Consider the following 17,336-nt stretch of genomic DNA (forward strand, 5'->3'; position numbering starts at 1 on the left):
AATAATCATCAGATTAGTCGACTACCAAAATAATCATTAGCTGCAGCCCTACCGGCTAGCAGTACAAAAAAATAGCTATATAAACATCTGGATTTCCTGGCCTAAACACACTCAAACACTTAAACAGTTAAACGACTGGAATGGTGATAGCAGTGATGGTATGAGTCTGTTAGCATTAGCATCCCACGCTAATAAATCTGGACGAGATTAGTTTCTCAGGGGGTTCTGGGGTAATTTTCTCTCTTTTATTGGGGGTTTTATCTTTTGTGATTTTATTCTCGTCCAGAACGATCATGTAGGTGTTTTTCTCAGACGTCCTCTGAGAAAATTACAGGCTGAATTATCTACTGTTTTTCTCTGAACTCCGTGCTCCTCCGGTAATTTTAGTCCCGTCCGGACGCACATCTCTGAGTTTCGTCTCCTCGCCTTTAATAAAATAGCTATTTACAATTTACACTTACAATTTGGGCGCGGGTTTCCACGGAGATCCACATAGGTAGACACAGCAGCGAGTGGAAATGGAGGAGCTACTGAACGCGGTGATGTCATGTGACCGAGAAAGCTGAAAAAAACTCACTGGTCCTCCTGTTTTTTCAATTGCAGTCCGGATGCAGGAGTTTTATCACTAAAAATAAAAGTGATAAAAGTGAGAAATAGTTTTTAACAGCTGTCCCCCTGAGAAAATAATCCTGTCCGGATAGAGCTGACTTTAGAGAAAATCTGATTTATATCCTTTTTTTTTCAATTTTAAACCAATTTAGCTAGGCCAATTGTACCCTATCACTAGTGATGCCCCAACACAAGGAGAGTGACTCCGCCCCTTTTTGAACTGCCGAGTTGCCGAGTAGCATCACAGCACTAATGCTCGGAGGAAAGCGCAGCGACTCGGTTCTGATACATCAGCTCACAGACGCAGCCTTGTGCTGATCCACATCACCCTAGGAGTGATGAGGGGACAGAGCACCATCTACTGTACCCACCCAGAGAGAAACAGCAAGGACAACTGTGCTCTCTCTCGGGCCTCTGGCAGCTGATGGCAAGCTGCATGACCCGGATTCGAACCAGTTATCTCCCGCTCATAATTCCTGGACCACTCATCGCCTTCTACATGCTATGCTAATCCAATACGTTAAAGCTCAGGTGCAGCAGTGCCTGTGTCGCTGCTGAACGACGCAAGAACTTCTTCTATTTTTGCCAAAAATCCATTTAATGAAAAGATTTTTACGAATGTTACAACCTAATAACCTCAAATCATTCTGTTTGTTGTTGTTGGTGATGTTTTTAGTGAGTGGATGATGAAGCTGTGAAGAGATAATGATCACAGGGTCCTCACCAGACAGATTATTTCATTATTTTCATTACTGAACTGCTTATTGATGAGATTTTTTGTACATTTATATTTTTCAGAAGTGTCATTAGAGCCTCGTGCTCTTTATCCAAAGTGCTCAGCTAGTGATTCTGGTGGGTTTTATAACCCAGTGGCACAGCTGAGAACTGATTAAACAGGGTTTAGAGTGCAGAAGATCAGAGACTGGTGGTTATATACATGTTATAGCCATGGAGAGCTACGCTAAAACAGGGGGTTGCTTATTCACAATGATTACCATCATTTTTGCACTATAAGGCGCACCAGATTATAAGGCGAATTATGCTACACTAGTAAGGAACAGGGGTGTTGCCATGTAGTATATTTTCTTCTAATTTATCTTAGTAAAGTTTATCAAGCGCTGAATGTTAATCTACACACATTTATCTCCTGAAAACTGTTTATTTGGGTGAGTAAAGCGCTTCCGTTTATTTACAGTAAGCTTAGATTTCCAGATTTCCACTAAGGCAGGGTGCAGCAGCATTAGCATTAACGGCTAACCGCTGGCTGTCTCATGTAGCTTGTTTTAACACAGTGAATAGTGCAGATTACAGTCCAAAGCTCTTATCACAGTTAGCGGCTAATGCTAATGCTGCTCCAGCAGTGCTACCCGGGGTTAGCAGCAGGCTACAGGCTGATAATACTCAGCTTTGAACAACGAAAAAAATAGCGCTTAGCGAGGTTAGAGGCTAATGCTAATACTGCTACAACCTTAGTGCTGGAGAAACTTCACTGAGACCTCACCCTTATAAATCTGGCTTTACTGCTCCTTAATACCTGATTTTTAGTGAAATTAAAGGATTTTAAGTGCGCCTTATAGTGCGAAAAATATGGTATATTGGTAAATACATGTAAAACATGTAAATAAAATAATGAAAATAATGCTGGACTTTATTTAAACAATTTGTAGGTCAAGAAACTAACTATGTTTTAAACATAGTGTTAAAAGTGTAACAACGTTAGCTTATGCTGTATTTAAGCTACTGCCTTTTGTAGCTTTAAATGGCTAATCATCTTTAGCTAAGTTAAGTTAGCTAGCTAGTTTTCACTGTAGGCATTAGTATTAGGATGATGTTAGCTTGCTACAATATATATTATATATTATATTGCTATATTAGTTATATTTAATAATATATTTAATAATAATAATAATTTAGGTTTAAAGTTCAGCTGCAAAACTGAAGCAATTAACGACCCGAAACTATTATACTATTTTTGGTTTTCATGTTTTCTTTTGTTTTTTTACTTTGTAATTTTTAAGGAAAAGAGCATTAATAAATTGAAAGCATTGTTTTATGTGCAGAAAACAATGATAAAAAATGTTCGATTTTTTTTTTTCATATCTGACAGAATAAGGTTTATACCAGATGTATGTGCTAATTGCATGACTTTCGTTGTGTTACGGACAAATTTAACATATAAAAATACAACTTTTGGCAAATTTAAAAGGCATGCATGTGTCTCACTCAGACTGTTTTAATTGATTTTAGTCAATTTAGTTAATTTTTACCTCAGTATTTTAAGTAATAAGTCAACTTTAGCCTTGAATGCTAACTTGGCTGAACTTGATAATACAGTGCTAATGCTAGCAACATAGCTATCCTTATAATAGAGCTAATGCTAACAGGTTTAAAGGAGAAGTCTGGTGTGGAATAGACTTGGGTTGTCGTGAAACATTATAAAGAGTATAAACTTTTGTTGAATAGCCCATCTCCGTTTACGCCCAGAATTCCTAAATACAGCGTTTTTCGCTATAACTTCCAACAAGCTTACAATGCTAGTGATAGGGGCATAGAGTTGACAATGAAGAGAAATCACTATTTTTACACAAATTAACAAGATTATTAGCTTATTACAAGATTATTAACCTTACTTTAGACTAATACAGGCTAAAAAAGTTGCTAAAAAGTGCAGAAGTGTATGCAGTAACTTGTACTAGAGCTAACTTATTAACTTATTGCCCCCTTTATATCAGAAAATGAAATGAAAATGAAACCACTAGAGGTGTGTTTAAGTCCTCAATAAATGGAGCTAAATGTCTAAAAACCTCCTTTAATTACAGAAACTAGAAAAAAGGGTATTTAGATAAGAAGTAAAGAAAACCTGCCTGTGTATTTTCTACATTTTTCTTAAGTTCACAAGTTTAAGTCAGTAAAGATGTTAACATTTCTACTAGCATAAGCTGATTGGTTGGTGAACGGCTAATGCTAATACTGCTCCAGCAGTGCTAGCTGTGTTAAGCAGCAGGCTAAAGGCTGATAACACTCACCTCTGAAATCTAAAAGAGCTAGTGCTTAGCGAGGTTAGCGAATAATGCTAATACTGCTCCTTAATACCTGACTGGTAGAATTTATACATAGGGCGCATCGTCGATCTTACCAACTATATTTTAAACATAGTGTTAAACCTGTAACAATGTTAGCTTATACTGTATATAAGCTACTGCCTTTATAGCTTCATATGGCTAATTATCATTCATTTCCTTTAATTTTGGAAACTAGTAAAAATGTATTTTGCTAAGAAGTAAAGAAACCCACTCTGTATATTTGTTCATCTGTAAAAACGTTAAAATTTCTGTTACTGTGAGCTGATTGGTTGGTGAGCTGATGCTAAGGTTACATTCAGAGTTAAAAAAAAAAAACTTTTATAACTGGCGTCTAAAACGTTTAAAATAATTTGTTAGACAAGCTGAAACATGTGATATATGTCTGCGTTGTGATTTCTTTTACTTTTTTTCATTTTTTAGTGTTTATAAACTCAGATTTTGCTCAATTTCTCATTTGCTCTCATTTTGCACTCACTCGTCAGCGCCCTCTGGTGGTCAAACAAACAAATCCAGAAGAAATTGTAAGACAGAGCGCTCCCTAGTGGCTCTCTAGGCCTCTAACATGTATATCTGTGGTTATAACGTGTATATGTGTGATTTAGAGTTATGAAAATGAGCTGGATTTGTTATTGCTGTGTTACAAAACAGAACATGACTGATTGTGATGCTACTCAAACTAAAAGCGTATTGTTTGGCCATATTTTGCAGCTTTTTGCAGTGTTTTGCCAATCTGGTAAATCAGGTGAGGTGGTGTGGAATGTTATGCAGTGCATAATTTATATATATATATACAGCTCTGGAAAAAAATAAGAGACCACTTAAAAATTATGAGTTTCTTTGATTTTACCAAATTAAAAACCTCTGGAATATAATCAAGAGGAAGATGGATGATCACAAACCATCAAACCACCAAACTGAACTGCTTGAATTTTTGCACCAGGAGTAAAGCAGCATAAAGTTATCCAAAAGCAGAGTGTAAGACTGGTGGAGGAGAACATGATGCCAAGATACATAAAAACTGTGATTAAAAACCAACCAGGGTTATTCAACCAAATATTGATTTCTGAACTCTTAAAACTGTATGAATATGAACGTGTTTTCTTTGCATTATTTTATTTGGAATTTGGGAGAAATGTTGTGAAGTGGTCTCTTCATTTTTTCCCAGAGCTGTATATATATAAAGAGAGTACTACACTTTACTTTAAAGCGATAGTTCAGCCAGGACATAAGTCTTGAGTTTTAGCACTGGAGCTACGAGGCTAATGCTAATGCTAAGGCAAGTTACAGATGATGCTCTAAGGCTCTAAGTTCACACAGCAGGTGAAAAAGAAGCCAAAATAATCAGATTTTCTTACCAAATCTGATGTTATTTCAAACTGTTTTAACCATCTTTTTAATGTGACATATATCTGACAATGTGACATCTGAACAGTTTGTGCTGTGTATCTGACGCACATGCCAAAGGCTAAACAGCAGTGCTTCACGGGAAGATTCGGTTTCATCTTCATCAGAATGTCAAGAGCTACTGCTGTGAAACAAAGGATAAATTGCTGAGCTATAATTCTATACATCATGCCAGTTGGTGTGGTATATACACTTCCATTGCTTATTAGCTACATTAGCTTTGTAGCTTCAGTGCAAAACTAAAGAAGCTAACCTCAAACAAATGTGTCATTTTTAAAAAAATAAGCTGAACTATCGCTTTATTTCCTGCTGCAGGTAAAGCAGGTGTGGGATCTACCTGTATGTTAATTTCTGAGCTTTTATTCCTGTTTATATCGGAGCTGAAGCCGCTGGTGTTCAGTGTTCAGCGCTGCTTTAAAACCTCAGTTTCTGTAAATATAATTTACTTATTTTAATCTCGTAATTCTGTTTTTCGGACACTTTAACGACGGCGCTGCTACCTGTTTCTGTTGCTGTTTTTCCTAAAAGTACTCTCCTACAGAAGGAGGCGGGGTTAAAGTTGGCGTTCCTGTTGCCATGGTTACCACTACCGTCTCCATGACTACAGCGTTGTGTTTTGACATCCTGTTTGTCCGTTTAATAGAACAGTTATAACGTTGTGTGGGAGAGATTAATACGATGTGCTATGCAACACACAGCTGCACAGGAGACAATCATACAGTGTGTGTGTTTTGATACTATATAAATACACACTCACACACACACCTGCACATACACACACACACACACACACATCAGTGTAATCAGACGTTCCTATACACACTTTGGACATGTGGAACTGTGTTCGGTAATTTAGGGCCCATTTTAAAATGTTATATTTTGATGTGAAAATGTTGAATAAATGATATTATTATATAATGTGAGCGAGTGTTTTGTGTTTACACTATGATATAGAATTGTATAATTTATTTGCACTCAGTATACAGAATGTCAGCCAATCAGCATTTAGTATCCAATATGTTGGTTTATCAAAAAATTCTGGTATTTAATTATTTAGAAGTGTTTTATCCTCTTCAGCAAAACAGGTGCTCTAAAATGCAGTATCAGGATCTTTGCTATCAGAACGTCTGGAAAAGTACACCTTGCTCGTCTTAAAATGTGCAAAATGCATGTACTAATTCTCTTAATTTATGTTAACCAATCAGCATGTCACTAACCTCACATTCCCTTTAAGAGTCAGGTGAGCTCTGACTTTGGCGGATTGCTATTTTAACGGTGCAGCTACCTGGACGTGTCCAACAAACTCTTCTCTTAAAGCAGAGGAAACTGAGCTGCTGGTAGACGCTGTGAAGGAGCTCCAGCAGCTCATTTACGGGAACAGCAATGTTATTTTATTTACTATTCTGTTTATTGTTGATGTAAAAGTTAAGTGTTACCGAGATAGCGATGAAAGTCTGACTGTTGGCGTCTGTCTAGTTTGTATTCAGTCAGTGGAGCTCCTGTGTTTTCTGTTACCAAGATAAACAAGAAGATCTGCTGCTGTTTAAACCAGGCAGGAGGAAGGAGGGAAAATACTCTGTTTTTGAGATGTAAGATAGCAATGAGCATTGCGACGTGCATTGCACAGGGTGTAAGATAAGGCCCACTGTGTTTGTCAGTGTTTACGACACACACACACACACACACAGTAACACTGTGTCCTGCTGTTGTTGCTGCTACACACTTTCTTGATTGCCTGAAAGGTCAGAACACCTCCAGCCTGCTGTGAGTTTCCTCTCCATGGGGCTGATACCCTTCTACACACAGAACAATGAGAAACACACACACAAACACACACACACGTGCTGGTATGTAAGAGTGTGTGTTGGGTCATGTATCTTTTTCAGGAGTGTGTGTGTGTGTGTATGTGTGAGTGAGAGAGAGGCCTTGGCTTCCTTCCTACCTATGTTTCCTCAGTAATGTACTGTATGTACTCTGTGTGTGTGTGTGTGTTCTGTTTAGGTGAGGACAGAGTCTACTACACACACACACACACACTGCTGGGTTGTGAAACATACAGAGCCCACCCTTGATATTAACATACCATTATTACCTAACCATTATTAATACTCACAACGGTGTTATAATACCATAATAATATCCCTTTCAGACCTGCATCATTTACTATGGACATTGATGTGCAGAACACTGAGATTAATTGAGACCTGTTCTCTATTAGAATAGATCATAAACCAGCCAATGATAAAGCAGCTTAGCCCCGCCCACTGCACTATACAAAAAAAATCAGCAACTCAGTCATTAGGGCATGTCAGCACTACAGAACAAATTAGACAAAGTAATACAAACTTATTTATTTATTTGTTTTTTTTATATATATATATATATAAATTTATTTCTAGCTTTTATCCCATTTTCTTCCCAATTTACAAGGACAATTAGTACAATTAGGACTGTTGTGATTCCCCAACACCAAGAGGAAAGCGCAGCGACTCGGTTCTGATACATCAGCTCACAGATGCAGCCTTGTGCTGATCCACATCACCCTAGGAGTGATGATGGGAAAGAAAGTGCACTATCTACTGTACCCACCCAGAGAGAGCAAGGACAATTGTGCTCTCTCGGGGTTCCGGCAGCTGATGTCAAGCTGCATGAACAGGATTTGAACTGGTGACCTCCCAATGTACAAGCTCATTATTGCAAATTTAGTCTTAATTTGACTGCTCCAGAGAGTCCTATTCTATTGGCAGTACTTCTTTACAGCACAGGGACTAGATAAGCTGTATGTGTGCCTTTGCACATTTGTGTCAGCAATGGGTGCAGCTTAATATACCTGAATTCAGCATTCATTAGAACAGGTAGGACAGGTGGCCACCAACTTGTAGGTGTTTATTGTAGGTGTGTGCTGCCCCCTGCTGGTAGAGTGTAGTAAAGCTGCATGCTCTGTGCGGGTGTTGATGTAGTACCTGTGTTAAGCATGTGGGGGCGGTGTTTGACTGGCTTACTCTCACAGTGTAGTATACAGAATTACCATGATTTGTAATAAAAACAGCTTTATGGCATTCACTCCTCCACCAGTCTTACACACTGCTTTTGGGTGACCTTATGTCCAGTCCTTATAGTCTTTTGCAAACTTCATGCTGGCTCTTCTTTGCTTCTTATTGATGAAGGGCTTTTTTCTAGCTGTACATGACTTGAGTCATCAGTTTCCAGCTCAACTCTTCTTTTGGTGCTCTTCAGCCCAGCTGCCATCTGCCATTCTTTTTGTAGGTCACTTGATGTCATCCTGCGGTTGCTGACTGACATTCAAATAAATTTGTGGGTCAAACTAAAGACCTAACCTCTAACCTAAATTTAAAACCTGTGCAATGTAACCAAGAGGAAGAGATGGATGTTTACAAGCCATGAATTATTGGACTATGAGCATAATCAGCATAAGGTCACCCAAAAGCAGTGTGTAAGACTGGTGGAGGATAACATAATGCCAAGATGCATGAAAACTGTGTTTAAAAATCAGTGTTATTCCACTAAATATTGATTTCTGAACTCTTAAAACATTAGTATTGTTGCTTGTTAATGAATATAAACTTGTTTATATTATATTATATTATATTATATTATATTATATTATATTATGAATTAGTGTTCATGTGTGTAGCTGTTTTGAAGAGTCCAGTAATGTTAGCTGCAGGCTGTGTGCTAATGGGATTATCAATCAGATTAACAAAGACTTTTCCTCCCTGACTCTACACACACACACACACACACACACATAGATCTGTAAGAAACTGCCTGTTCTACACTGTGTATTAACTCTTACATGCGCTGTTAACTAGCTTGTTAGTATAATCTGGGCTAGTGGTTGTGGTAAGTGTTTATAATTGATGTTTTGTGTGTGTGTGTGTGTGTGTAGTTGTGAAGTTAGCTGGTTAGCTACCTACATTAGCCTCGTAGTTTAAATATGGACTCAGTGTTCTCTAAAAACAGAACTGATTGCTCTTGACCTACAGAGACAGTATACCAGGTGAACCACGCTTAAGCCCTGCTGAACTGATCCACCTGCAGTCACCTGTTGACCTGAAGAGATTGTTTGAACTAGGGTTAGCATTAACAGTTAGTTAGAATTTAGGGTTCTCCTGTACAGAAGACAATGTTTTTGTTTCATCAACTGCTGAAGTTTTCCTTGGTCAACCTGTTTAACATCTGTTACCTAGTACACCAGTGATGACTTTCTTCTACAGAGCATTTCATAGTTGTACTGGCTATAGACAAAATATATGTGCAATGGCTCTCAGCTTTAAAATCACTTGTTTTTACCCATAGACCCTCATTGCTCTCTGATTTTCATGTTGGTTACTCCTCTATAAATGCACATTAGCTGTTCCTTTACCTGCGAGCCTTTTAAAAGAATCCCAAACGTTTCTGTACCAATCAAATATTAAACCCTAGGAGTGTGTGTGTGTGTGTGTGTGTGAGGGAGTTAGACGCCCGTGGGAAAAACACAGCTGTGTTTGAGTATGAGAGAGAGAGATGTGTGTATGGACTTTGGTATGTTATGTCACATTTCAAGAGTGTGTTTAAGTGTGTTAAGAGTGTGTAGAGTGAGTATATCTGAGAGTGTGTTAAGAGTGTGTTTGAGTGTGTTAAGAGTGTGTAGAGTGAGTATATCTGAGAGTGTGTTAAGAGTGTGTTTGAGTGTGTTAAGAGTGTGTAGAGTGAGTATATCTGAGAGTGTGTTAAGAGTGTGTTTGAGTGTGTTAAGAGTGTGTAGAGTGAGTATATCTGAGAGTGTGTTAAGAGTGTGTTTGAGTGTGTTAAGAGTGTGTAGAGTGAGTATATCTGAGAGTGTGTTAAGAGTGTGTTTGAGTGTTGATGACTCCTGCAAACCCACAGCAGTTAATGAAAAGGTGAGCTGAAATTATTATTATTATTATTATTATTATTATTATTATTATTATTATTATTATTATCCGTATTTTAAGGTCAGTGTGTGAAGATGAGGAAGGTCTAATGAAGGTCACCGTGACCCGTCTCCACTGACGCTAATATGTTGATTAAACCTCATGTTGACCTGTTGCCATAGTGATTTGTTATCAGTGATGAATTTCTTTTATATGTGACACACACAAACATACACACACACTCACACAACACACACACACACAACGTTAACCTGTTTCATCCCAGAGCCTCCCACAGTGCCAGGTTGCACTTTCCTGACCTTTCAGAATATATCACTCCACACACACACACACACACACACACACACAGATTGGTCTATCTCTGGTTCCAGGTTCCTGTTGTGTGAAGAATGTTGAAGAACTTGATGGATAAAAAGGTAAGTTTTTAAACTGAAAAAAATGGTGTACGTCTGAGTGGGTGGAGCTAAACTGCTATAGATGTAAAAGGGTGGAGCTAAACTGCTGTAGATCTGAATGGGTGGGGCTAAACTAAACTGCTGTAGGTCTGAGTGGGTGGGGCTAAACTGCTGTATATCTGAATGGGTGGGGCTAAACTGCTGTATATCTGAATGGGTGGGGCTAAACTGCTGTGCGTCTGAGTGGGTGGGGCTAAACTGCTATAGATCTAAAAGGGTGGAGCTAAACTGCTGTAGATCTGAATAGGTGGAGCTAAACTGCTGTGGGTCTGAGTGGGTGGAGCTAAACTGCTGTATATCTGAATGGGTGGGGCTAAACTGCTGTAGATCTAAAAGGGTGGAGCTAAACTAAACTGTTGTAGGTCTGAGTGGGTGGGGCTAAACTGCTGTAGATCTAAAAGGGTGGAGCTAAACTAAACTGTTGTAGGTCTGAGTGGGTGGGGCTAAACTGCTGTAGCTCTAAAAGGGTGGAGCTAAACAGATGTAGGTCTGAATGGGTGGAGCTAAACTGTTATATGCCTAATAAATAAATGGATATATGTACATATATGAATTGTTGTGTGACATCATAACCACACTTTACAGAGTGTGTGTGTGTGCGTGTGTGTGTGTGTATGTGTGTGTAGCAGGCGATGGTGTCTGAGCATGCTCAGTGTGAATACTCAGGTATCCTGGGGGACAGCGAGGACAGTGATGAAGGTAAAACTGATCATCTATCTATCTATCTATCTATCTATCTATCTATCTATCTATCTATCTATCTATCTATCTATCTATCTATCTATCTATCTATCCATCCATCCATCCATCCATCCATCCATCCATCCATCCATCCATCCATCCATCCATCCATCTATCTATCCATCACAGAGCCGATACCTGAGCCACTACTGGATACATCCTGGGATAAACTTTCCATCCTGAAGAGACTCGGAGTGGGGTGAGCTATTACACACACACACACACACACACACACGCACACACACGCACACAGACACACCACAGTAATGCAGTGACCTCTCTGTATTCCAGCTGTGAGGAGATGACGGAGGAGGAAGCTGAGGTAAGCTCTGTTACTCACCTAATCACTTCCACACACTCACTACTGCCACTTTGAGGATGCCCCACAGGTGCTCAATGAAACTGAAACACCTGGTTTTAGAGCACAATAATTGATTGTGGTGACGGACAGTTCTGGAGGAAACAGGAGAGTTGAGGTGCACATTGAATTCTGCGTGATTTGATCAGCCGTGGTTTTATGTTTTTTGGATACAATCCGGGTTAGCACCCGAACATCCCTTTCAGACAGCTTCCTCTTACAGCGTCCACAGTTAATCCTGTTGGATGTGGTTGGTTCTTCTCGGTGGTATGCTGACATTACCCTGGATACCGTGGCTCTTGATGCATCACAAAGACTTGCTGTCTTGGTCACAGATGCTCCAGCAAGACGTGCACCAACAATTTGTCCTCTTTTGAACTCTGGTATGTCTCCCATAATGTTGTGTGCATTGCAATATTTAGAGCAGAACTGTGCTCTTACCCTGCTAATTGAACCTTCACACTCTGCTCTTACTGGTGCAATAATGTGCAATTAATGAAGATTGAACACCAGGCTGCTCCAATTTAGCCATGAAACCTAAAATCCCACACTAAAATGATGACAGGTGTTTAAATTTCATTGTCCAACCCCTGTAGCTCCACCTTTATGGTCACTTTTTGTGTTTCTAATGAAGAGAACAGTGTGTATGTACATATTTAAGTGTTCATGTATTTTCTGTTGAGTGTGCATTTGGTCAGTTTGCGATGGCGTTCCACTGTGATCAGTACACACTGACTCAGAGGCTGCGGGCGGAGGAGCATGATCGTGGTGTAGCGCTGGAGAACCTGCAGCTGGAGCTACAGAACACCAGAGACACTCTGCAGGTGCAGCGCCTACTCTTAACTAAACTCACCTGTCCTCAAATTCAGCAGTGCGCAGTTTTACTGTGTGTGTGTGTGTGTGTGTGTGTGTGTGTGTTAGATGCTGTGTGAGTGTATGTCAAACAGTGAGGTGAAGGAGAGAGTGAAGCAGATGGAGGAGAGTCTGCAGACGATGGAGAACAGCATGGAGAACATCATCAGCACTGCAGAAACACTGGGAGCTTCACACCAGGTACAACACAAACACTGACACACACACACATACACACAATGGGTCCTATCTTACACCATTCACAATTCACATCACGATGCTCATCGCTATCTTACACCCTTCAAACAGTCTATTTTCACGCCTTAAGCCTGCATCGTTTAAACAGCAGCAGTGCTTCTGAATATATCTACTCTGATGGGCGTGGTGTTCTGGAAATGAGGTGTGTTCAGGTACATTTCTGGAGTTTTGCTTGTTTATCTTGGTAACAGAAAACACAGGAGCTCCACTGACTGAATACAACCTAGACAGACGCCAACAGTCAGACGTTCATCGCTATCTTGGCAATGCAGTAGTGCACAAACCCAACTTTTACATCAACAATTAACAGAATACAAAATAACATAAGTGTAAATGACCTGTATCTTCACAGCGTCAACCAGCAGCTCAGTTTCCTCTGCTGAGAAGAGTTTGTTGAACACGTCCAGGTAGCTGCACCGTGAAAATAGCAATCCACCAAAGTCAGAGCTCACCTGACTCTTAAAGAGAATGAAAAGCAAGTGATGCTCTGATTGGTTTATTTCACGTTACGCCCAAAATTAACCACACCCATGATTAATTTAGAGAATTAGTACATGCCTTTTATGTGTTTCGAGCCATGAAGGTGTACTTTTCCCGTCGTTACGATACCAAATTTTTAATTCACAATTTAAGGTGGAACAGAGAGTTTGAGGAAGAAGCTGGTCCGATTTGCCAGATTGTCTTTGCTGAACCATTTAAGGTGGAACACAATGCTCCAATAATAAATGGCCTGTATAAAGGAGCCAGAATGTAACTGCAGCATCATTTAAGGTGGAACAGGGAGTTTCAGTAAGTTTTGAGCTGCACAAGTTGTAATTTTCCCATCGTTATGATAGCAAAGACACAATGACACGCCCTAAATCAAGCTGCACGGTGCACAGTTGACGGCTCGCCTAGATATCACTACATTATGGCCCAATGTCTACGTTGTCTGACATGAAAGACCTAAAAGCTCTAAAGTAAAGTCCCTCAGGGACTTCAGTGTAAATTGTGTGTGTGTTTAGGAGGCTCGTATAAGTCGTGGGGTGGAGCTGATGGTTCTGCATGTGGAGAACCTGAAGAAACGTCACAGTTTGGAGAGCATGGAGCTCCTGCACACCAGGAGACTCCTGCAGAGCACCCGCGGACGCCTCCTCAGCGACTCCACCGGTCAGTTCATCATTCTGCAGCTAATCTACAGTAATCACACCTGCTGCCTCTGTATAACAGCGCTGTCTCTTTCTCCTGCAGTGGACGGAGACCTGAAGCAGCTATCAGGAGGATCGGTGAGTTTTTAGGCTTTTTTCTCGATCACATGACATCACGTTCAGTAGCTCCTCCATTTCCACTCGCTGTTGTGTTTTTTACGTGAATCTCAATGGAAACACACGTCCAAAGTGTACAGTAATTACTGTGTGCAGCAGTGGACAAATAGCTGTTTTATTAAACACGAGGAGACGAAACTCAGAGATTAAAATTAAAATTAGGATTAAAATTACCGGAGGAGCACGGAGTTCAGAGAAAAACAGTAGATAATTCAGCCTGTAATTTATTTATCAGAGGACGTCTGAGAAAAACACCTACATGATCGTTCTGGACAGGAATAAAATCACAGAGGATAAAAAAACCCCATAAAAGAGAAAATTACCCCTAGAACCCACTGAGAATCTAATCCCGTCCGTGCTAAATGCATGCTATAAATCTTGCAGAAGCATTGCTTTTTATTTGAACTTGAGTAATAATGTAATTGCTGCACCACTTAAGGTGGAATGCAGAGCTCCACAATTAGCTGGCTTCAGGTGCCACAATGTAATTACTGCATTATTAAAGGTGGAACATAGAGATCCAATAAGAAGCTGACCTCAGGTGCCAGAAGGTAACTTCTACATCATTAAAGGTGGAACAGAGAGGTTGAATAAGAAAAAACCCAGAGAGGCCAGAATGTAACTGCAGCATAATTAAGGTGGAATAGGGATTTCCAATAAGAACCTTGTCTGAGTTGCCATATTGTCACTTTTGCACCATTTAAGGTGGAACGCAGGGTTGCAATAAAATTTTGTCTGTGGAGCCAGAATGTAACTACAGAATAATTTAAGGTGGAACAGAGAGTTTCAGTAAGAAGCCACACTGGGGGTCCAAAATGTAAATGCAGCATAACTTAAGGTGGAAGAGAATGGTCTAATAAGTAACTGGCCTGAGGTGCCAGAATGTAACTGCAGCATCATTTAAGGTGGAATAGGGAGTTCTAATAAGAAGCCACTTATCATTTATGGTATCTCTATTTCAGCACGTCACTCGCCGGAGAGTTAGCATCACTCTGATACCGACCCAGTCTCAGGTACAAACACACACTCACACACACACACACACACGCAAATCTGTGAATACTACATTAATGAGGTGTTTATGTGTTGCTGTGTTTAGCTGACTGATTTGGAGGTAAAGTTTCTGGAGAACTGTCGATCAGGAGAGGAAGCTGGAAGTTCAAATCAGGAGGAGCTGAAGGCTACGAACCGGAGGTGACCAAAGTGCTGAACAGTAATAAATAAATATGTTAAAAGGCTACATGGTCTTTCAGCCATTTCTCATTTTCTGTAAATAAATGCTCTAAATGAAAATATTTTTATTTGGAATTTGGGAGAAATGTTGTCTGTAGTTTTTAGAATAAAACAACAATGTTCATTTTACTCTTTCTTTCTCTCTCTCTGTAGGTGCTTTGTTCTTCCTGTAGATGGCAATGTTGACCAATCCACTGATGGTCAGGATGAGGAGCCAAGCTTTGATGGCTTACCCAGGTAACACCACACACACACACACACACACACACACACACACACACACACACACACACACACACACTAACACATACACATTCCAGGTGCAGATTTTTATGCATTTAATAAGATTTGTGTATTTTTAGTGTGTATTACAAATAGCAGATCTAAATAAAGGTGTGAAATATTAGCTCTCTACAGGCCACTCTGAGACGCCGCGGTCGAACACCTGCTCTACTAAAATCAGATCAGAGCTCAGAGGAGGAGGAGTCCAGCTCACCTGAGTGCTTACATGACTCAACTGCTGTCCATCAATCAGAGACGTGAGTTTTCACCTGATTGCACCACTACTCTACAGCTCGTTTAATATTTTAACATTATAGTCATTATAGCTTTTAGTAAAATGTGTATTGGGGGGGTGGAGGAGGGTAGTGCACTATAGGACTCTGTGGGCGTGGCCTAAGCTTTTGTTCTTAATGGCTTTATTTTTTCCCCTTACATTACTTTTACTTTTATACTTTTTTTAAGTAGTTTTAAATCCAGTACTTTTTTAAACACTTTTATTTAAGCGTGATTCTGAGCTGTTTCTCTGTGTTTTAGGTGTTTGAGCGCCGGTCAGCCCCCCCGACGCTCCTCCTGCAGGAGAACGCTGATGATTCTGCTGCTGTTTTCTGGAGTCTTCATCTTCATCACTCTGCTGTTCCTGCTGTTAAATCAGAGAGAGCCTCCACCCCGCAGAACCTGACTCTGTGTGTGTGTCTGTGTGTAGATATAAATACAAGATTTAGGAATTTGTGGTTTTAATTAATGTTTGACTCAATTTATTTTCAATTATTCACCTGATTACCTCACCTGTGTTAAACATTTAATAGTCCAGTCTTATTATTTTATTAATTATAACTGGTTTTACTACAATTTTGATCTTTGCACATTTTCACCACAGTTTTAGTTTTTTCTTTATTTAAAAAAATATATATATTCTTGATTTTTTTGCCACAGTATTTTCTATTAATTTTTGTCATTTTTTTTTCATAATATTAACTATTAATATAAGTTTTCCAAAGGTTCTACCATGCTTTAGATTGTCTACCATGTTATGATTTAAGAGTTAAATAAATTTCAGTTTCTCCTTGACTTTGTCCAAAATACTATTATGTTCTTAATTTAATAATTAAAAAAAAAGGTTTGTCATAGTTTTTATTACTCATTTTCTGTCACAGTTTTTTATTTCCAAATGTTTTGCCAAAAAAGAAAACTTTTGTCCTAAAGTTTTGGTACAATTCAATTTTCTCATGATTTTGACAAAATTCTGCAATTTTTCTCCTTGATTTTGTGCAAAATAATAATAATAATATTACTGACAGATTTTGTCAGTTTTTACTATTTACCTTTTGGCAGTTTTTTGATTTTATAATATTTTAAGAAAGGTTTTCCTAAAGTTTTACTATGCTTGATTTTGGTGACACACACACACACACACACACACACACACACACACACACACACACACACACACACACACAGGTGGGGTTATATAAATGCTGGTAGAGGCTTTAACCTCTGCGCTCAACTGCACTCGAGGTGATGTTACATAAAGACAGAGCTGAACTTCTCCTTGTCCTGAACACACACACACACACACACACACACACTCTCAGTCAGTGTGAGCTTATATAAAGACTAATCTGAGTGTGTGTTAAACTCAGGTGGAAGGTGCAGCTACAGTAAAACACAGTCTAAATACAGTTTCATTCAACACACACTGCACTGACTGACTGCTCAGAGGGGTTTCTGATAAAGTGGCCAGATATCTTACATGGTTCACAAAAACACAAAAATAAAAGCCGGGCAAAATCCAAACTAAAATCATTTTCAATTAACTGCAAAGAAAAATAAAGTATCCA

The 17,336-nt window shown here is 39.3% G+C and overlaps 1 protein-coding gene across 3 annotated transcripts in view; it reads left to right on the forward strand.

Annotated features, from left to right (window-relative positions):
• Window positions 1–16,538, forward strand: part of si:ch73-352p18.4 (inositol 1,4,5-triphosphate receptor associated 2) — a 101,721-nt gene extending 85,183 nt beyond the window's left edge. Inside the window, exons 1-14 of one of the 3 annotated variants that reach the window (XM_049471852.1) lie at window positions 9,501–10,000; window positions 10,281–10,431; window positions 11,097–11,169; window positions 11,341–11,410; window positions 11,503–11,533; window positions 12,253–12,393; window positions 12,491–12,622; window positions 13,684–13,828; window positions 13,910–13,944; window positions 14,946–14,996; window positions 15,083–15,177; window positions 15,370–15,453; window positions 15,624–15,755; window positions 16,033–16,538. In XM_049471852.1, coding sequence (XP_049327809.1) covers window positions 10,405–10,431; window positions 11,097–11,169; window positions 11,341–11,410; window positions 11,503–11,533; window positions 12,253–12,393; window positions 12,491–12,622; window positions 13,684–13,828; window positions 13,910–13,944; window positions 14,946–14,996; window positions 15,083–15,177; window positions 15,370–15,453; window positions 15,624–15,755; window positions 16,033–16,177 — 1,161 coding nt within the window. In that variant the 5' untranslated portion in view covers window positions 9,501–10,000; window positions 10,281–10,404 and the 3' untranslated portion in view covers window positions 16,178–16,538. Of the gene's footprint in view, window positions 1–9,500; window positions 10,001–10,280; window positions 10,432–11,096; window positions 11,170–11,340; window positions 11,411–11,502; window positions 11,534–11,687; window positions 12,394–12,490; window positions 12,623–13,683; window positions 13,829–13,909; window positions 13,945–14,945; window positions 14,997–15,082; window positions 15,178–15,369; window positions 15,454–15,623; window positions 15,756–16,032 lie in introns of those variants that run through there. The other 2 variants (XM_049471853.1, XM_049471854.1) reach the window with 2 other exon arrangements.
• The last annotated feature ends 798 nt before the right edge of the window (window positions 16,539–17,336 follow it).

This window comes from Astyanax mexicanus, chromosome 24, assembly GCF_023375975.1.
Source record: "Astyanax mexicanus isolate ESR-SI-001 chromosome 24, AstMex3_surface, whole genome shotgun sequence".
Classification (NCBI taxonomy): Eukaryota; Metazoa; Chordata; class Actinopteri; order Characiformes; family Acestrorhamphidae; genus Astyanax; species Astyanax mexicanus.